Source organism: Sceloporus occidentalis, unplaced genomic scaffold, assembly GCF_023333645.1.
Source record: "Sceloporus occidentalis isolate IW3139 unplaced genomic scaffold, rSceOcc1.0.p SCAF_76, whole genome shotgun sequence".
Taxonomy (NCBI): domain Eukaryota; kingdom Metazoa; phylum Chordata; class Lepidosauria; order Squamata; family Phrynosomatidae; genus Sceloporus; species Sceloporus occidentalis.
Genome location: NW_028317056.1, coordinates 5,129,273 through 5,144,291, shown reverse-complemented (window position 1 = coordinate 5,144,291; position 15,019 = coordinate 5,129,273). Strand labels below are relative to the sequence as shown.

General features: G+C 43.8%; 2 protein-coding genes across 2 annotated transcripts; both read left to right on the top strand.

Moving 5' to 3' along the window:
* Nucleotides 1-3,807, top strand: LOC149285878 (RNA-binding protein with serine-rich domain 1). Its single transcript, XM_089495023.1, has 7 exons — nucleotides 1-77; nucleotides 1,536-1,691; nucleotides 1,911-2,105; nucleotides 2,559-2,661; nucleotides 2,853-3,006; nucleotides 3,325-3,469; nucleotides 3,708-3,807. The coding sequence occupies exons 1-7, from the start codon at nucleotides 1-3 to the stop codon at nucleotides 3,805-3,807; spliced, it is 930 nt and encodes a 309-aa protein (XP_089351149.1).
* Nucleotides 3,808-6,579: 2,772 nt separating this feature from the next.
* LOC149285877 (telomere length regulation protein TEL2 homolog) lies at nucleotides 6,580-14,566 on the top strand. The gene is made up of 21 exons (XM_089494964.1): nucleotides 6,580-6,598; nucleotides 7,490-7,838; nucleotides 8,160-8,440; nucleotides 8,535-8,603; nucleotides 9,020-9,167; nucleotides 9,364-9,466; nucleotides 9,602-9,670; nucleotides 9,806-9,947; nucleotides 10,068-10,204; nucleotides 10,490-10,590; nucleotides 10,869-10,958; nucleotides 11,314-11,402; nucleotides 11,607-11,695; nucleotides 11,922-12,038; nucleotides 12,248-12,319; nucleotides 12,554-12,718; nucleotides 12,996-13,087; nucleotides 13,364-13,463; nucleotides 14,026-14,090; nucleotides 14,204-14,319; nucleotides 14,466-14,566. The coding sequence occupies exons 1-21, from the start codon at nucleotides 6,580-6,582 to the stop codon at nucleotides 14,564-14,566; spliced, it is 2,514 nt and encodes an 837-aa protein (XP_089351090.1).
* The last annotated feature ends 453 nt before the right edge of the window (nucleotides 14,567-15,019 follow it).

The following is a 15,019-nucleotide window of genomic DNA, read 5'->3' as shown; positions in this document are numbered from 1 at the left end:
ATGGCGGCCCCGCGTCAGAGTGAGCGCGACGGCTTATCCGAGCTCAGGCGAGAGAGGCAGCGGAAGGCCGGAAAAATGTAAGAAGCTTCGCGCTTAATCCGCGTCCATCCTGCGGGTACAGGGACCATTTAACCCCAGGGACCGGCTAGCGTAACCGGGGAGACCTGGTGTTTTACTACTGCTTTATATTTACCTCCGGGGACGGCATCCTGTTCAGGTTTAGGCCCAGGATACGAACCGAGGCTCAATGGCGGTTGTAGGCCGCAGCCATATATGAATGGCTGTAACCCGTGCAAAGCAGCAGCTTTTTATCCCAGTACTTCACGGCTTGTTCGGGGCCTCTTCCGGTGCAGGTTTTGTCTTTTTACTGGTTAATCTGAGCGGTAAATCGGTACATCTAATTCATTGAATGGCATGTTTTGCGTTCACGTATCGGTCTGTAGTGCGCATTAAACTTGCGGAGCGGTCTTCTTGTTAATGGTATTCTGATCGTAGCGATGTGTACTTTGTTTTACATGCATAAAACGCCCACAAGCTGTATGTAATTTACCAGACGAATACTGGACTAAAACTCCTGTGATCCTCAGCCAAGGGTGGGTGATGGATCAGCCACTGCGGAGTTACTCCTTTCCCGTGCTTACAGTAGTTTTACTAGTAGGGATGCAGTGTTTATATGTTTAGGATGGTGGAAGGGCTGTTCCGGTGTGGTTTATTTTTTTGTGTGGGAAAGGTGTCCCAACTATCGCCTAACTAAAGGGGGGACACGATCTTAAAAAAAAACCCAAAATAACCTTCAGTATGTTCAGATTGCCTTTTCCGCTCGCTTCTCCAGTTTTTTTTCCGAGTAATTCAGTTTAACTCAAGCAATTACTGGCCCAGGGGGGGCAGTTTTCTCACCTGATGTGTGTGTGTGTGTGTATATGTATGTATGTGTGTATATGTATGTATGTGTGTATATATATATATATATATATATATAATATATGCACTCCCTAGTATGGGCCTTCCTTATACCTGTGGTGGTCCCAGCATGGCCGCTGCACTCAGTAGTGGATGGGCTTGTTTAGGTGCTCTGGGGCTTTTTTCTTGCAGATGCACCGGATCTATCAATGCTTTTGTGGTAACCTAGTTTACTGCTACTTAGTAAGTCTTAGAAACCATTTTTAATGCAGAAGCCCAAAGCTTTAACTTCATGAACCCAGACTGCTGGACATAAAGTGATCCTAAACCTTTCTGGAGAGGCAATGCAACTTACCGCTCCTTGGCATTGGATGTTTAGAGTTCCATACGATGGTCGGTGATATCTATATGGGCTGAGCTGAAGGGTGATGCCTTCACCCCGTAAAGGACAAATACACATACTGTTTCCATGGTGTTCTGTTAACATAGAAGGCTGTATATGAGATTTGGCCTCCTCTTGTATTGTGATTGAGTTGAATTAAGAATTTCCATTGATGGCTTCTAAAAAAAGACTGTGTGAGATTGAGTTTAACCCTGTGTTTAAATCAGCTTCATGCATTGTGTATTCCTACCAGGGCTCCTTCTCCCACCAAGCGAAAGGAGCGTTCAGAAGACAGGACCAAAGAGCGGACTAAGGAAAAGACTGCAGGCAAAGAAGCCACGGATAAAGAAAGAGGGCGCGATAAAGTGAGGAAGAGACGCAGCGCCTCCAGCGGGAGCAGCAGCAGTAGGTGAGTAGTGAGTGAAAGTCTGTTAAACGCATGTTTATAGCTGGTTCTGCAGATGAAAGAACATTCATAGCCACAGATTCAAAAAGGTAACCATTGCTTCTGAGCGTTCAGCAGGAGATCTAAAAGTTACTTTTTACATGAGATCAATCTCACAGGACTTCACTTTCTTCTGTTATTTCATTTTGCTTCGCCTGGAAACATTGCAATTTCTCATGCCAGTCACTCTCGATCCAGTTCATCCTCCAGCTCCTCATCCGGATCCAGTTCTGGTTCCAGCTCAGGTTCCAGTTCCTCGTCTGCTTCCACCCGGTCGGGAAGCTCCAGTTCCTCTCGCAGTTCCAGTTCCAGCAGCTCATCGGGGTCTCCAAGCCCATCAAGACGCCGCCACGATAACAGACGACGTTCCCGCTCAAAGTAAGTCTGTTGCCCAGCCTGGGCTCTAGTGATTTAAAGTACATTAACGTGCTACTAGAGTGAAGCTGTAACGGAATCCAGATGCTTTGTATAGACCTCCAATGCATTTAATAACAATATACTGAACATAAATGTGAAAAATGTACATCTTTGTGCAGATGGAGGGGGAGATGGCTTATATTTTAATGGAAAAGGGCTTCTAATTTCAATAGCTGATGTAACGGTACCACCATATGAGGCTAAACTGCCTCGCCTGCATGTGTGGCCTCTAAAAAGCACCACATTAAGTCTGATTAAATCTTTCTTCATGCTGTTCTTTGCCCTGTTTGTTGTGTCTACAGGACGTGGGATTAAGTGCAATACAGAAATTTGCAGAAGCCACAGTTCATTTTTAATGTAAATTTGTTCATGCAGTGTACGATCTTTAAATTATGTGGGTTTTGTGTTTTTAAGATCTAAACAGCCCAAACGTGATGAGAAGGAGAGGAAGAGAAGGAGCCCCAGCCCACGACCGACCAAAGTACACATCGGGCGCCTGACAAGGAACGTCACCAAGGTTGGTCTGGCTTTTGTCAAATATTTTTTTATTCCTTTTATGTGGAAGCTCGCAATCTTCTGTTTAGGAATTAGCAAATTTTTGTAATTTAAAAAAAAAAAAAAATCCACAGGAAAAATGCTGCCGTTATCTTTATCCATTGTGCAGGATAGCAGGATACATCGATAAATACTTAATCTCTCTATTCTCAGGATCATATTCTAGAGATCTTCTCGACGTATGGAAAGATTAAAATGATTGACATGCCCCTGGACCGCACACACCTCCATCTATCCAAGGGTTATGCCTATGTGGAGTTTGAGGCACCTGAAGATGCAGACAAGGCCCTAAAGCATATGGATGGGGGTAAGTGTCAACGTCTACATGGCAAATACTGTCTCTGAACAGCATAACCCCAGCAGGACTTTATACCCTTCCTTGGAATAGTGCTGCATTTAGCTACCATAGATCTATGGTAAGGAAATTGAAGAACTGTTCATCTAAAAGAACAGAGAAGGTTATAACTGTTTGGATTGTGTACACTTTGCACATATAGGAAACTGATTATTGGACTATATGAGGGTATTATATTTGCTGATCATTTATTTCCAATTTAATTTTGACCTGACTTTCTAACTCATGGTAATCTTGTAGAAGGTATCCTAACTCTGATTGTTTTTACAGGACAGATTGACGGCCAGGAAATCACAGCTTCTGCTGTTCTTACCCCACGACCCATGCGTGCAATGCCTCGGCGGTTCAGTCCTCCCCGCAGGATGATGCCCCCTCCCCCTATGTGGCGCCGTTCTCCCCCACGTATGAGGAGAAGGTTAGTTAATTTACTAATCCCAGCTCTGAATTTACTCTGTATAATTTATTTACCTGTCAAATAATTCACCCACTAGAAGGCCCTGACTGCTCACTTTTAGACCTCATGAAGTGGGATTTACATCTTGTTACTTGCTCTTGCATGGCTTTACCCGTTCTCTTTAAAACTGCACTGAATGTGCTGTTGACTTGGGTTGCGCTTCTTCGGGGTATTTGTCTTAACATTCTTTCTTCCTTAGGTCCCGGTCCCCCCGCCGCCGCTCACCTGTCCGCCGTCGTTCACGCTCACCGGCCCGCCGCCGTCACCGCAGCCGTTCCAGCTCCAATTCATCGCGGTGAACCTCCAGTGCTCCCCTTCATGAAACAAACGTGAGCTGAATTCCATCACAGCGCAGCCACCATAGGAAACATTTCACAGAAACACCAGTTATAAAGCCTACAGATCTCCAAGACTGAAATGGCGGTCCTGAGCAGCATGGTCACAAAAGGAATTCCTTCTGTTGCTGGCTTGCATACTTCCCCCAAGTTTCCCAAATATATCGCTGTTCCTGTAAGCCTGTTTTTCCTGTTGGACCACCGTTCCGCTCCGCGTTACATGGGTTCTTGGTCCTAATGAATCAGAGTTGTACAGACTTCATGACACTTCCACCTAAAGAAAATATTTTCAAATTAAACATTTATGTCCTTCATATGGTATAACTTGACTTTCTGGACTGGTGGGGCTAAATTTTCGCAGCCTCTCTGCTTTTTTTTTTTCTTTTCTGGGAGTGTAGCTTGCTCTGCGTACTGGGACACTGGGTGCTCGTCCTGTGGTTCAGTACTTGGCTGGAACGCGTGGCAGGCTTCTAGTGACCCCGTTCCTACAGCCGAGTAAAAAGTGGTGAAGGGCTTTTAAATTAAACATATCAACTCCAAGCCACCTCTAAATTGTATTATGGCTCTTACTGAGTAAAGGTGGCTAGTGTCCAGAGCTGGTACAAGTATTAAGAATACATGTAACGGGGTGTTTCTGGATGTATTTCTTTAAATGGCTGTGTAACTGTAAGGAATTGAGGTTTGATTCAGCAGGGCAAAGCTTGGAAGTGATGTAAGTAAGCAGGGACCTGCCAGCAACTGTAGACTTAATCCGGACTGTACTATTGGCTACATATATCACCGGGGTTATTTGACGTGTAGGGGGCATTTGTCTCTGGGAGATCAGTGTGCATTTATTCGTGCTCTGTACAGATGTAGATTAACCCTTCTGCTATAGCGCTGGGCTGTTGGAAGCGATTCCATGTTTCACATCACAATGGAGTAGAGGAGCTCCCTCTATTCTCTGCCAGGGATATTAGGGGCTCCTCTCTGGAAGCTTGTTTCAAACTTTAGCTGGTTTTAAGAGTAAGCAAACGGTAATGTTGCTTGCCCCCTAATCTTAGGTAAGCGACTTTAATTTGCCCTTTTTGTTTTTATTTATGGATTTCCCAAACGAAACCAATATGGGCGTTGAAGAAACAAATGCCTCTTCTGTACATGCCATCGATTTAAAGCCGGGTGCCTGCAACATGCAGAATGTGCCACAAGCCAGGGCCGACACTTCATAGGTTACTTCTTTTAATAATTCTTTGCTGTAGAATTGTGAGCGCGCTGTTCTTATCGCTAAAAAGATATATAAAATGTAACTTGTACAGTTTTTTTGTTTTTTTTTCTTTCTGGTTTTTATGATTTTTTTTTTAAAATGTCTTTTCTCCATGTCTTATGATATTTGTGGAATAAAAAGACAAGTTTGAAAGTTTGACTAACTGGTCCAGAGTTTTAATGCTTGGGGTGCGGTCTGGGATTTGGTCCTTGTGTTTAAAAGTACAGATTCCGGAGCGAACGGACGGTCCCTTTGTGCCGGATTCCAAGAAATGGTGAAAAAGAACAGCGTCCCGCTAATGTATCCCTATGCTTTCGCGACAAGGACCCACGGGGTTAAAGCCGCAATTTTATAACTATTACATTCTGCTATGTCAGTTGAATAACCCATTGTATTCTTCACACGTTCCATAAATTTAGAGGCAATGGTGGATGTTTTTGGGAGATTTCTGTATATTAACAGTGCCAGGAGTGAGCTGTTTTTAGCGAACCATTAAATTCAGCCAAGTAAGTGGACCCCCCATCTTAACCCGCGAGTAAGAGCATAACCACAAAAGCTCAAATCACCAGGTATTTTTTTTTTTATAAAACACTATTATTAATGCTGGACGGGGTTTAAAGGAATAGAAGCATCTGCTCCTCACCCTCTGTATATAAGAAGTCATGTTTCTCTCCGTTTGATTCATTAATCACCCCCTGGTTCTCTTAGGAATAGTTGGGGATGGCGGCGCTTCTACTACGGGTTTAGTTACGGCAGTTTGTTTTTTTCGATGTCTGTGTGCCCCAAAAATATTTTGGTGATGCAAATGAAAGCAAACGTGCAGCCCCTCTAGGTTGCGAGCTTGTGAGCCAAGCCGCTTTACTCATTGTATCGGTTTAACTTAGTCTGTCGGTTCTAGTTTTGAATGTACGGACTGTCAGAAGCGCTGCGGACGTGGTTGGCGATATATAAATAAAAGTCACAATAGAAGAAGAAAGTCTGTTTACGGACATACTGGGTACTTTTAATCTGCCGCCGGCTCTGGAATGAATGGCTGGTGATTTGCATAATCTGGCTAATTACGCATCAATTAACCTCCCGATGGCGCGAAACGCATTTTCTGAAAGGATAAAGTGCTTGTGTGCCGGTGAAAGGGTTTACACAAACCGTTCATTGCCCAGAATCGAATTGTTTTAAAATACAAACCTTACATCCAATGTAACCACCAGCATTAATAGAATGACCCCTTCACTAAAGCCTTGCCCCACAACAGCTCTATCCACCTGTGTCCAAGCAGGGACTCCCTGTCTATTTCAGAAGAGAAGTTTTTAAAACATAAAAAAAATAAAGGCAACCAGGCACTCAAACCGTGTGACGAAGAGGCGGTCGGTGCATTAGAACATTAGAAAGCGGAACGTATAGAAGAAGCTGCCTGCCGTGAGCGTGGGTGTAGGAAGATGTCTGAAATCCACTTCCGGTGAGAGGAGAAAGATGGCGGCGCCCGCGGCTCTAACATGTTAAACAGCGCAGCGGGTGAGTGATGCGCTTTAAACCGGGAGCACACGTGGCGTTTTCTTAATATATCGTCACAGGGGAGGTTAATGTCCATTTAGTACATTAGTGTTAAATAAATAAACGGGGCTTTTAACAACATATTCTTTGTAAAATATTTGTAATTGCCATAGCAACAAAGGCCCCGGGCCGGCTACCTTCAAAGTGTCCCTTTTATAAATTCATCCCGTCATTTATTTATCTCATAGTAAGAAAGAAATCTCCCTGACTTATCTGTTTAATGCCAATCAGTATGTGAGGTTAGAGAAGGCCTGTCCTCTTGGTGGGGGTATCCAAACGACCCTGTAATTGCCCCTTTGGTGGCTTTTAATGAGTCCCAGTACTTACAGGGTCGTTATGGTCCATGTTTTTGAAAAAGGACCTATCACCATAGCAACCATTAACATAATCATGTCGATTGGACCGTTCTTTTGGTTGCCATGGTCACAAGAAACACACAAAATAAGTTTTAATGCAGAACCCCTAGTCTTGTCACCATAGTAACCAACTGGATGCCTTTTGGCTGGTTGCTATGGTGGTGAAACCCCATTTTATAATTTTGCACAGTAATTGTCCTTTATAAATTTTGTTGGGCCTGTTGTGTTTTAGACAGAGGTTAACTCCATCTGTGAATAGCGATTGCGTTTAAACAGTGGTTGTGTCTGTAAAGTTAATTTGATAAAGACCTGAAAAAGAGACCTCCGTGATCACGGAAGCTCCATGTTTTCTTTGTTGGCCAAATAAAAGGGATTAATTGGATTTGAACTGTTGTTACGGCAAAGGAACGTTCTTCGCCGGTGAGATTCGGCTCGCTTGCTCTTATTTCTGTGTGTTCTTCATTTACTGTAACCTGATTGTCTCTGCTCTTTCTAGGACTACCTGGAAAATCTCCAATGGATCCGTGTGCTGGTTCTGTCAGCGGAGCGCTTCAAGAGGCCATAGCGGAGCTCTCTAAAATTAGTGATGGCGACAGGCTGGTTAAAGTGCTAAGGAGTGTAAAACGTTATATGACCACGGAGAACGGCTCTTCCCCAGACCAGGACAAAGCAGAGTTTAGGAGGATGCACTATACCCCGTTCCTGCGTTTTTTAGTGGGCCAGATGGGGCCCCAGTGGGCAGCCCTGCTGACTTCAGAGAGGATGGAGCTGTGGGACAGTTTCTTCCTGGAAGGACCGGCGGATCAGGCGTTCCTGGTGCTAATGGATAGTTTGGGTCACACTGGGTGAGTGTTACCGCCTTGGAGCCGCGCTGTGTGACATGGTTCTAGAATTCTGTGTTTCTAAGCTCTGCTTCTCAAATTGTTACCCCCCAAAAACAAACTGGCAAACATGCTTGAAATCTATAGGGTTATCAGGACATTGCTGGTTCTCCATGGATGGCACCCGTTTCCGCAGTCATCGAATGATCTCTAGAAGCTCTATCGTTGTTCTTTCAACTTTTAAAGATCCTACCTGTTGTCAATATTATGTGATCCTGAGTTTTCAGTGTGGGGAACCATTTCTTAATGTTTTCTCCCATATTTCTATTTCCATTGGTTTTCCAGGCCCAGCATCTGCCGAGACCGTTGTGCGCATGTTCTGGAGCGATTCCTGCAGCGGGAAGCACTGGCCGATGTAATCTGGGAGGTTTGCCAGCAGCAGCTTGAGGCTACCCCAACCCCTGTCCTACATGAGGCTATCCTTGGGAGGATATGTAGCTTACCGGATCATGTAGCCAACTGCCTTCAAAAACACACAAATCCCTTCTTCTATCCGAAGAACTATTACCCTTGTGTGGCAGGCTCCATCTTACGTGTCCTGCGCATGGTCTCCGATTCCCTCAGAGGTATGATTAGGGACATCAGTCTGCGTCTTTTAAGTCTGTCTATACCTATGCGAATATGTTTAACTTTAAACTGTCTTCAATTTTTCTCCCACAGACGGCAAGGGCTGCTCCATATCCTTTGTGTCTCAAGTCCTGGGCAAAGTCTGCATGCAAGGGAGGCAAAGTACGTCCCGTTATCCAGAAACTTACCCGGAAAAGTCAACCACTTGTTCCATTTACTTACAGATAATGAATGGTGCTAGCTATTGCATTATTGACCCCCAAACCACAACCCCCCACTGTGGTCTTCCATACCCTTATTAAAAGGGTAGACTGTGATAATATCTGTTGAGTTTATTTGTTAAAGGGACGCTCCAGTCATAATAAAGACCTTTAGGCATACCCGTGCTGCCCCTTACAAATGCATTGAGGGATTCTCCAGAAGGGGGACATGCATGTTTCGTTCATGGATACGTATTTATTCTGTGATCTGTAACCATTGAGGTGACCCTGTAGTCATAATGTCATTGATGTGATTCAGATGCTTCCAAAGGTCTTGTGTTATTTTGGATCTAATGTCTCCATTGGCTCTGTCTGCAGAGGAATTGCTTTCCATCCTGGTGCCACACCTGATCACCCTTGTCCAATCAGATTGTATCTGGCAGAGGATCTGCTGGCGATTGGTGGAATCTGTGCCAGACAGATGGATGGAGCCGGTAGTCACCGGGTTTGTGCAGATAGCCCAAGGGTAAGGAATGGTGCTTCCATTGACCTCACCAAACTCCTTGTCCAAACCTATTGCCCCGGTCTTAATCTTGCACCGTACTTTTTGCGGTGCCCGTCTTTGCTACATACCATGCCTTGGCCTCTGTATTTCGTCTTAGACTTATTAAAGGTTTGGGACTCTCGTTCCTGATGTCCCTGACCTGGAGTCTCTGTTTTAGACCTTCAGCTCTATCCATATTGCTGGGGGATGTGGTTTTGAAGAACAAGAAGGCAGACTTTCTGCTAACCCAGAAGATGCTGTTTCTGCAGTACGGCCTCAAGGTGACCATTAGTTTAGAACAGAAAATTATGTTTAAGACAGATTGTGAGATTTTCCCAAGTTTCAATGGCCAGACCCTATCTGCACACTGATTATACCTGATTCCCGTGACTAATATATATTGGTTTATGTTGCAGAAAGAGGAACTGCAAAGCATTCTGGGATATATTTCAATGGATAATAGCCGCAGACTATTATTGGTGAAGGTTGGTATTGTATTTATTGGATACAATTTCTATTGTAATAGATACAGTCGAAATAGACTAGGAGGGCAGTTAGGCCAACCGGGGTATCATGCTGTGTGGTTACGAACGGTTCAGGGATGTGTTTGTCTCTTATAGATCTTGCGGCAGCTCCTCGAGGTTTGGTCATCGGGCAGTGTGGTCAAACATTCTCCCCGTGCCCAGCTGCTGCACGTAAGCCGCTCCATCCTCATCTGTCTGAGTCTTCTTAACAAGGAGGAGATAGAGTCCTGTCGGACAGGTAGGCGAAAGAGGGTGGCTAGTAGAGCCAAAGGTGGAGTGCATGAGAGGTTGATGAATTTTCACTCTCGCCTCCCACATGATGCTTAGCCCCTGTCTTTTTGTGTTCTTTCTTCCTTAGACCTACTCTTTGCATTGACCTCTGGAACCCGCTTTTACTTGGATAGTTCTCTCCCTAACAACAGATACCTGGGAATGGTAGTGGCTGAATGTATAAGCCAACACATTGACTCTGAGGGTCCCAAGCTCTCGTTTCAGGTATCCCCCCCTTCATCTTCATCTATACCCCCTCCACAAGCTGCACAACCATCTCTGACCACTAGAGGGAGTTCTGCTAGCATCACTCAAAAATGCTGATTCTTAAAATAATTATCATTATTCCTGTGTTTTTTTTATGTCAATACAACCGGTTAATGAAAGTTATAAAGTTAAGCATTTTGAGGGAAATCATGCATAATATAGGATGATTCAAGTTTCCTTTTATAGAGATTTTTTTGCAGCAAACAAGTTTTTCATTAAATGGGAATATGCACTATTTTGCAGTATGAAGAGGACGAGGAGATCAAAGAACTGAAGTCCTTGCTATCACCTCCTTGTGTTTGCTCCTCTGATGTCGGAGACAGAGTCAAGGTCCCATTGGAGAGGTAGGTGGTGAACCCGTGGATCAGTGCTCATGAATGAAGCACTTGTCTGCACTGTAAAAGTTGTTAATTTATCTGCTTGGGCATCGCTGTGCTAGATTAATGTGCAGAAGGAACCTGGTTGAAAGCACAATGTGAAGGCAAGAAGTTGGCACCCTGCTTCTAATTTGCAGAACATTACAGTGGCTGAACGCCATGTAGTAGATGCAGCTACCTACCCTTGGGTAGAGTTTAGAAAGAAGACAGACCAATTTGATTCACGACCCGTGTTCTTCTCACAGCTCACCTTCCAAAGTGTCACTTCCCAGAAATGATGTTAAACCCGAGGAAAGCTCCAAGTCTGAGCACAGATCTGATTCAGAACTCGACAGGTGAGTGGTTCATGCTGGATCCATCTCTCTCCCTTTTGTATTATGTCATGCTTTCTGTAGAACTGTTTAGAAACACCTAAATTCAATAATTAGGAGGGGTGTCCCAATACATTTGTCCATATCGTGTACATATCGTGTACATGTTAATGAATAGCAGTAACTGCTTCCATTAGAAATAGTTAATTTAGGAGCTTTAGCCATTGAGATTTACTTGCAGGTAATATATTGTCTGTCAGCTCTAGCTTTGTGAGAGCTTTTTATATATAATACAGAATAATAATAATAATAACAGTGGAGGGTTGTTTGTACTTCTCATCCCTTTTGGAATAACTGTGGCCCCCAATATCTGTAACAGTGATGATGACCTGACGCCGTATGACATGAGCGGGGATACAGAATTAAAGAACTGCAACGCCCCGGCCTATATCCGTGACTGCATGGAAGGTGGGACTTCTTCTATGCTTTTACATGTGTCTTCCTCATTAAAGAATGGCGTCTCCTGCCAAAAACCTGTGATCACCACCCAAGAAATGTATTGCTGTGTCTGCTTTGCATTAAATGACAGCGCTGGTTTACATATTAGGAATTTTGTTTTTTTTTTGGTTGTGTTCCATTATATCGTCCTTATTTTTTCCTTTAATCTCCCAGTGCTGTTGTCTGATGACATTGACAAAGTAGAGGTGGCCATGACATCCCTGGCGACCCTGATCCGTGGAAATGTAGCAGCCACCAAAGAGGTACAGATTAAAAGATCTGTTGAGAACATCTTAGAATATTCTTCTTATGGCGCAATGTATCCATTTTTTATATCATGCACACATTTGTATTTGTGGACTATGTTAATAAGTCTTCTGGAAGATTGATTCACAAACTTTATCACAAGCCGCTCAGTGTTTTCTAGGACGGGTTTGGTGGTCTGGGGCTTGATATTGATTACCGTGTTCTCTATCGCATGCACCACAGGTCAGCGTCGAACTTTCCAAGATCCTGTTGCATCTCGATGACCGACCCGGCATTGAGAACTTTCCGCAGCTGCGTCACGGAGCTCTGGTGGCTGTCACGGTGGTGGACCCCGTGCCGGTAATGTTTCATACCATTGTAAAAGATGGGTCAAGCATAAGGGAATTAAACCACGTTCTTTAAATACGTCCAAAAGTTCTTATAGTACAATATTAAAGTAAACTGACCTTTGTGATTTCTAGAGCTGTGTCTCAACAGCATTGTACAGCACTGTGGTATATGATGGCGCTATATAAATCAATAAATAATAATTAGAAATCTTTCCACAGGTTTCCCAGTATCTTACTGGTGAGTTCTATTCCCTTAACTACAGCCTGCGGCAGAGGATGGATATTTTAGATGTACGTATATCGACTCGAAATACATCGCTATGAAAGATATCGCGCCCCGATCTACTTTGCAAACGTTTGATTGAGATTAACAGCTTTTAGTTATTTTCATGTATTTGATGTTTCTTTAGCTTTTGTATAAGTGTGTAGGAGTCACGGTCTTCTCCTTGATGTTGGACTCGTTGTGTTAACGTACTTGATGTTGGGTGTTTGTTGTCTTTACACAATTTCCCGTTTACTTGCCAGGTGTTGGCATCGGCAGCAAAGGACCTTTCTGAGCTGGTGACCACCGGTAAAGCAGTGGCCCACAATCTCCACTCTGCCAGCAAGTTGAGAAATACCGAGGCTCCTGTCGACTGGAGGAAGGTTGTGGAGGAGAGGACTGAAAGCAAGACGCGGAGGTTCGCCAAGGTATCTGTTACATGACAACACAATTACAGAGTGTGACATCAGGGAGTGCGTGTTTGGTGTAGTGTTCCTGGGTTTCTTGGTCACGACACTCATGTGGTTTTCTGTAAGTAGACCTGGTCTCCGCTACAGTAATAAAGATTATCCAATGCTGAAGGCAATCTTTTTCCAGTGCATCATGGGAGATTTAGTCCCACACCAGCCATATAGACCGTTATGTTTGTAGTCTCTCATTGGTCAGCTTTCCACCTCTGCTGAAAACCCATCTGTTCCTACTTAGGGGTCTTCAGTTGCTGCTCCAGTCTCGGCTCCAAACAGTTTCCATCCCGTAGCCGGACATTTCTTCTTCCCTCTCATTCAGAACTTTGACAGGTAAGGGCTACAATTCTTTGCTTGGGTCTTATACAGAAGGGGAATAAACGCATGTATATATTATCGACTGCTAGTGCCCGTCACAGAAAGTGTATCCATAATAGAATGCTATTATATAACTCCTAAGAAACAGTAAGAAGTCTTTGTCTGTAAGACTCACTGAGGGCACGGGTATCACCACTTTGTCCCGAAACGATGCATGACTTTAATAGTTACGCACACACGTGCTCTATATGTGAACACCACACTTAATTAGTTTTTTTTATTTATTCTAAGGCCTGTTGTGACATTTGACCTCATGGGAGAGGACTGTCTGGTGCTCGGACGGATGGTTCACACTCTTGGTATCTTGATGCACCTTGCAATACACGCCACGGTAACGAATGGGCACAAATACTCTGCACCTCCTTTATTATTATTTAACCTCCCCATGGGCAAGGAAGAGGGAGGTATATAAGGCAATAAACCCCTTCCACCTGACCACTCTCTTCTTTTTTTTTTTTTTCAAAAAAAATATTTTTATTTAATATAGCAGGGTGGGTATTTTGCAAGTTTCTGGAAGGCCACGCAAGTTAACATTGAACTGAGGCATGCCGCTGAAGTTACATATGGTCACTCGAGTTAACCCTTAACTGGACTGGCCATGCTACTTCTTAATGAATAGACCCAACTGTGTTAGCGTATGTTCAGGCTCCCTCTGCACCCAGCCTGTCGTATCTCCCATTGATAGAGGTGCATATTATAAAAGTCATATTAGAACACGTAATACAGTTAATGCAAAAAGAGAGAATATTGGGAATTGTGTTTAAGTACAGTTTACTTATATAGGAGAGCTTTATCCACCTTTTACTAAAGGGTTCCCTGCTTAAAGATACCGTTATGATGATGATGATGATGATGGGCTTGTTTAGAGCGACTCAGACTTTGGTTCCTTGCAGGTTGCACCTCAGATGGGGAAGGCACTCTTGGAATTTGTGTGGGTTCTCCGATACCACAACGATTCGTGAGTATCACGACACTGGGATTCCGGGATAGTCAGCACAATTACGCCACAATTGGTGGCAGCCGTCTCAATAAGCCGTTGTAACAATGTTCCCTGGCGTTGCCTTTATTTAGGTTTGTGAGACAAGGTCTCCTGTTCTGCGTCTCCACCGTTCTTCTGAGCGTACCTTGGGAGCGGCTAACGTCAGACATGGTGGAGGAGATCCTGGAAACTCAGCGTTGGTTGGCAGGTAAGACCCTGCAAATGCATATGGAAGTCGTCGTCGTCCCCCCCCCCAGCCTGTAGGAGAAAAAAAGAATATGCAACCACAATTAAAATATAACATTTATTTCTGTATGAAGAATCATTTGGTATTTCAACTATTATTCATTTCAGACGTGACGGAGAAGGACCCCGATGATGACTGCCGTCGAATAGCTTTGAACGGCCTGCTGCTGATGGAGAAGATGAGAAAAAACCTTCAGGGGAAATCCTAGCAGCGGGGGGTCTTCGGTCCATAAAGCCGCATTTATACAGAATGTGTTATATGTGCCGTTATAGAAACCATTCCACGATCAGCTAATGTTTAATAAAATCTTGTTAAGTCATGTTTTGCTGAAAACAATCTTGTTTCTTTAGATTAATGGGGTTATTTTATATGAATCCCTTATTAACAGGTTATCCTAATTAATGTCTTTCTGCCTGCATTGCACATAAACTGACCCTTCAGAAGACAATTAAATGGCAGATTATGTAAACTTTGCCATAATACTATGTATAACCTCCAAAAACTTGATGAACGCACAACGACGGTCTGCAAAAATAAAGGGTATGTATGTCTAAAAACTGGATAAACGGACAAAATAAAGTGAATGAAATGTTAACGGCTAACACCCTTTTAACTTATTTAAAAACTGTGGCTGGGAGCAGGGAGGGGAAGGATGACTTCC

Excerpts from the sequence above, each read along its gene's own strand:
- LOC149285878 (XM_089495023.1), top strand. The coding sequence starts at position 1 with ATGGCGGCCCCGCGTCAGAGTGAGCGCGACGGCTTATCCGAGCTCAGG. Across the intron at positions 1,692-1,910 it reads AGCGGGAGCAGCAGCAGTAG|TCACTCTCGATCCAGTTCAT; the intron begins GTGAGTAGTGAG and ends TTCTCATGCCAG. Across the intron at positions 2,662-2,852 it reads TGACAAGGAACGTCACCAAG|GATCATATTCTAGAGATCTT; the intron begins GTTGGTCTGGCT and ends CTCTATTCTCAG.
- LOC149285877 (XM_089494964.1), top strand. Across the intron at positions 8,441-8,534 it reads GGTCTCCGATTCCCTCAGAG|ACGGCAAGGGCTGCTCCATA; the intron begins GTATGATTAGGG and ends TTTCTCCCACAG. Across the intron at positions 14,320-14,465 it reads AACTCAGCGTTGGTTGGCAG|ACGTGACGGAGAAGGACCCC; the intron begins GTAAGACCCTGC and ends TATTCATTTCAG.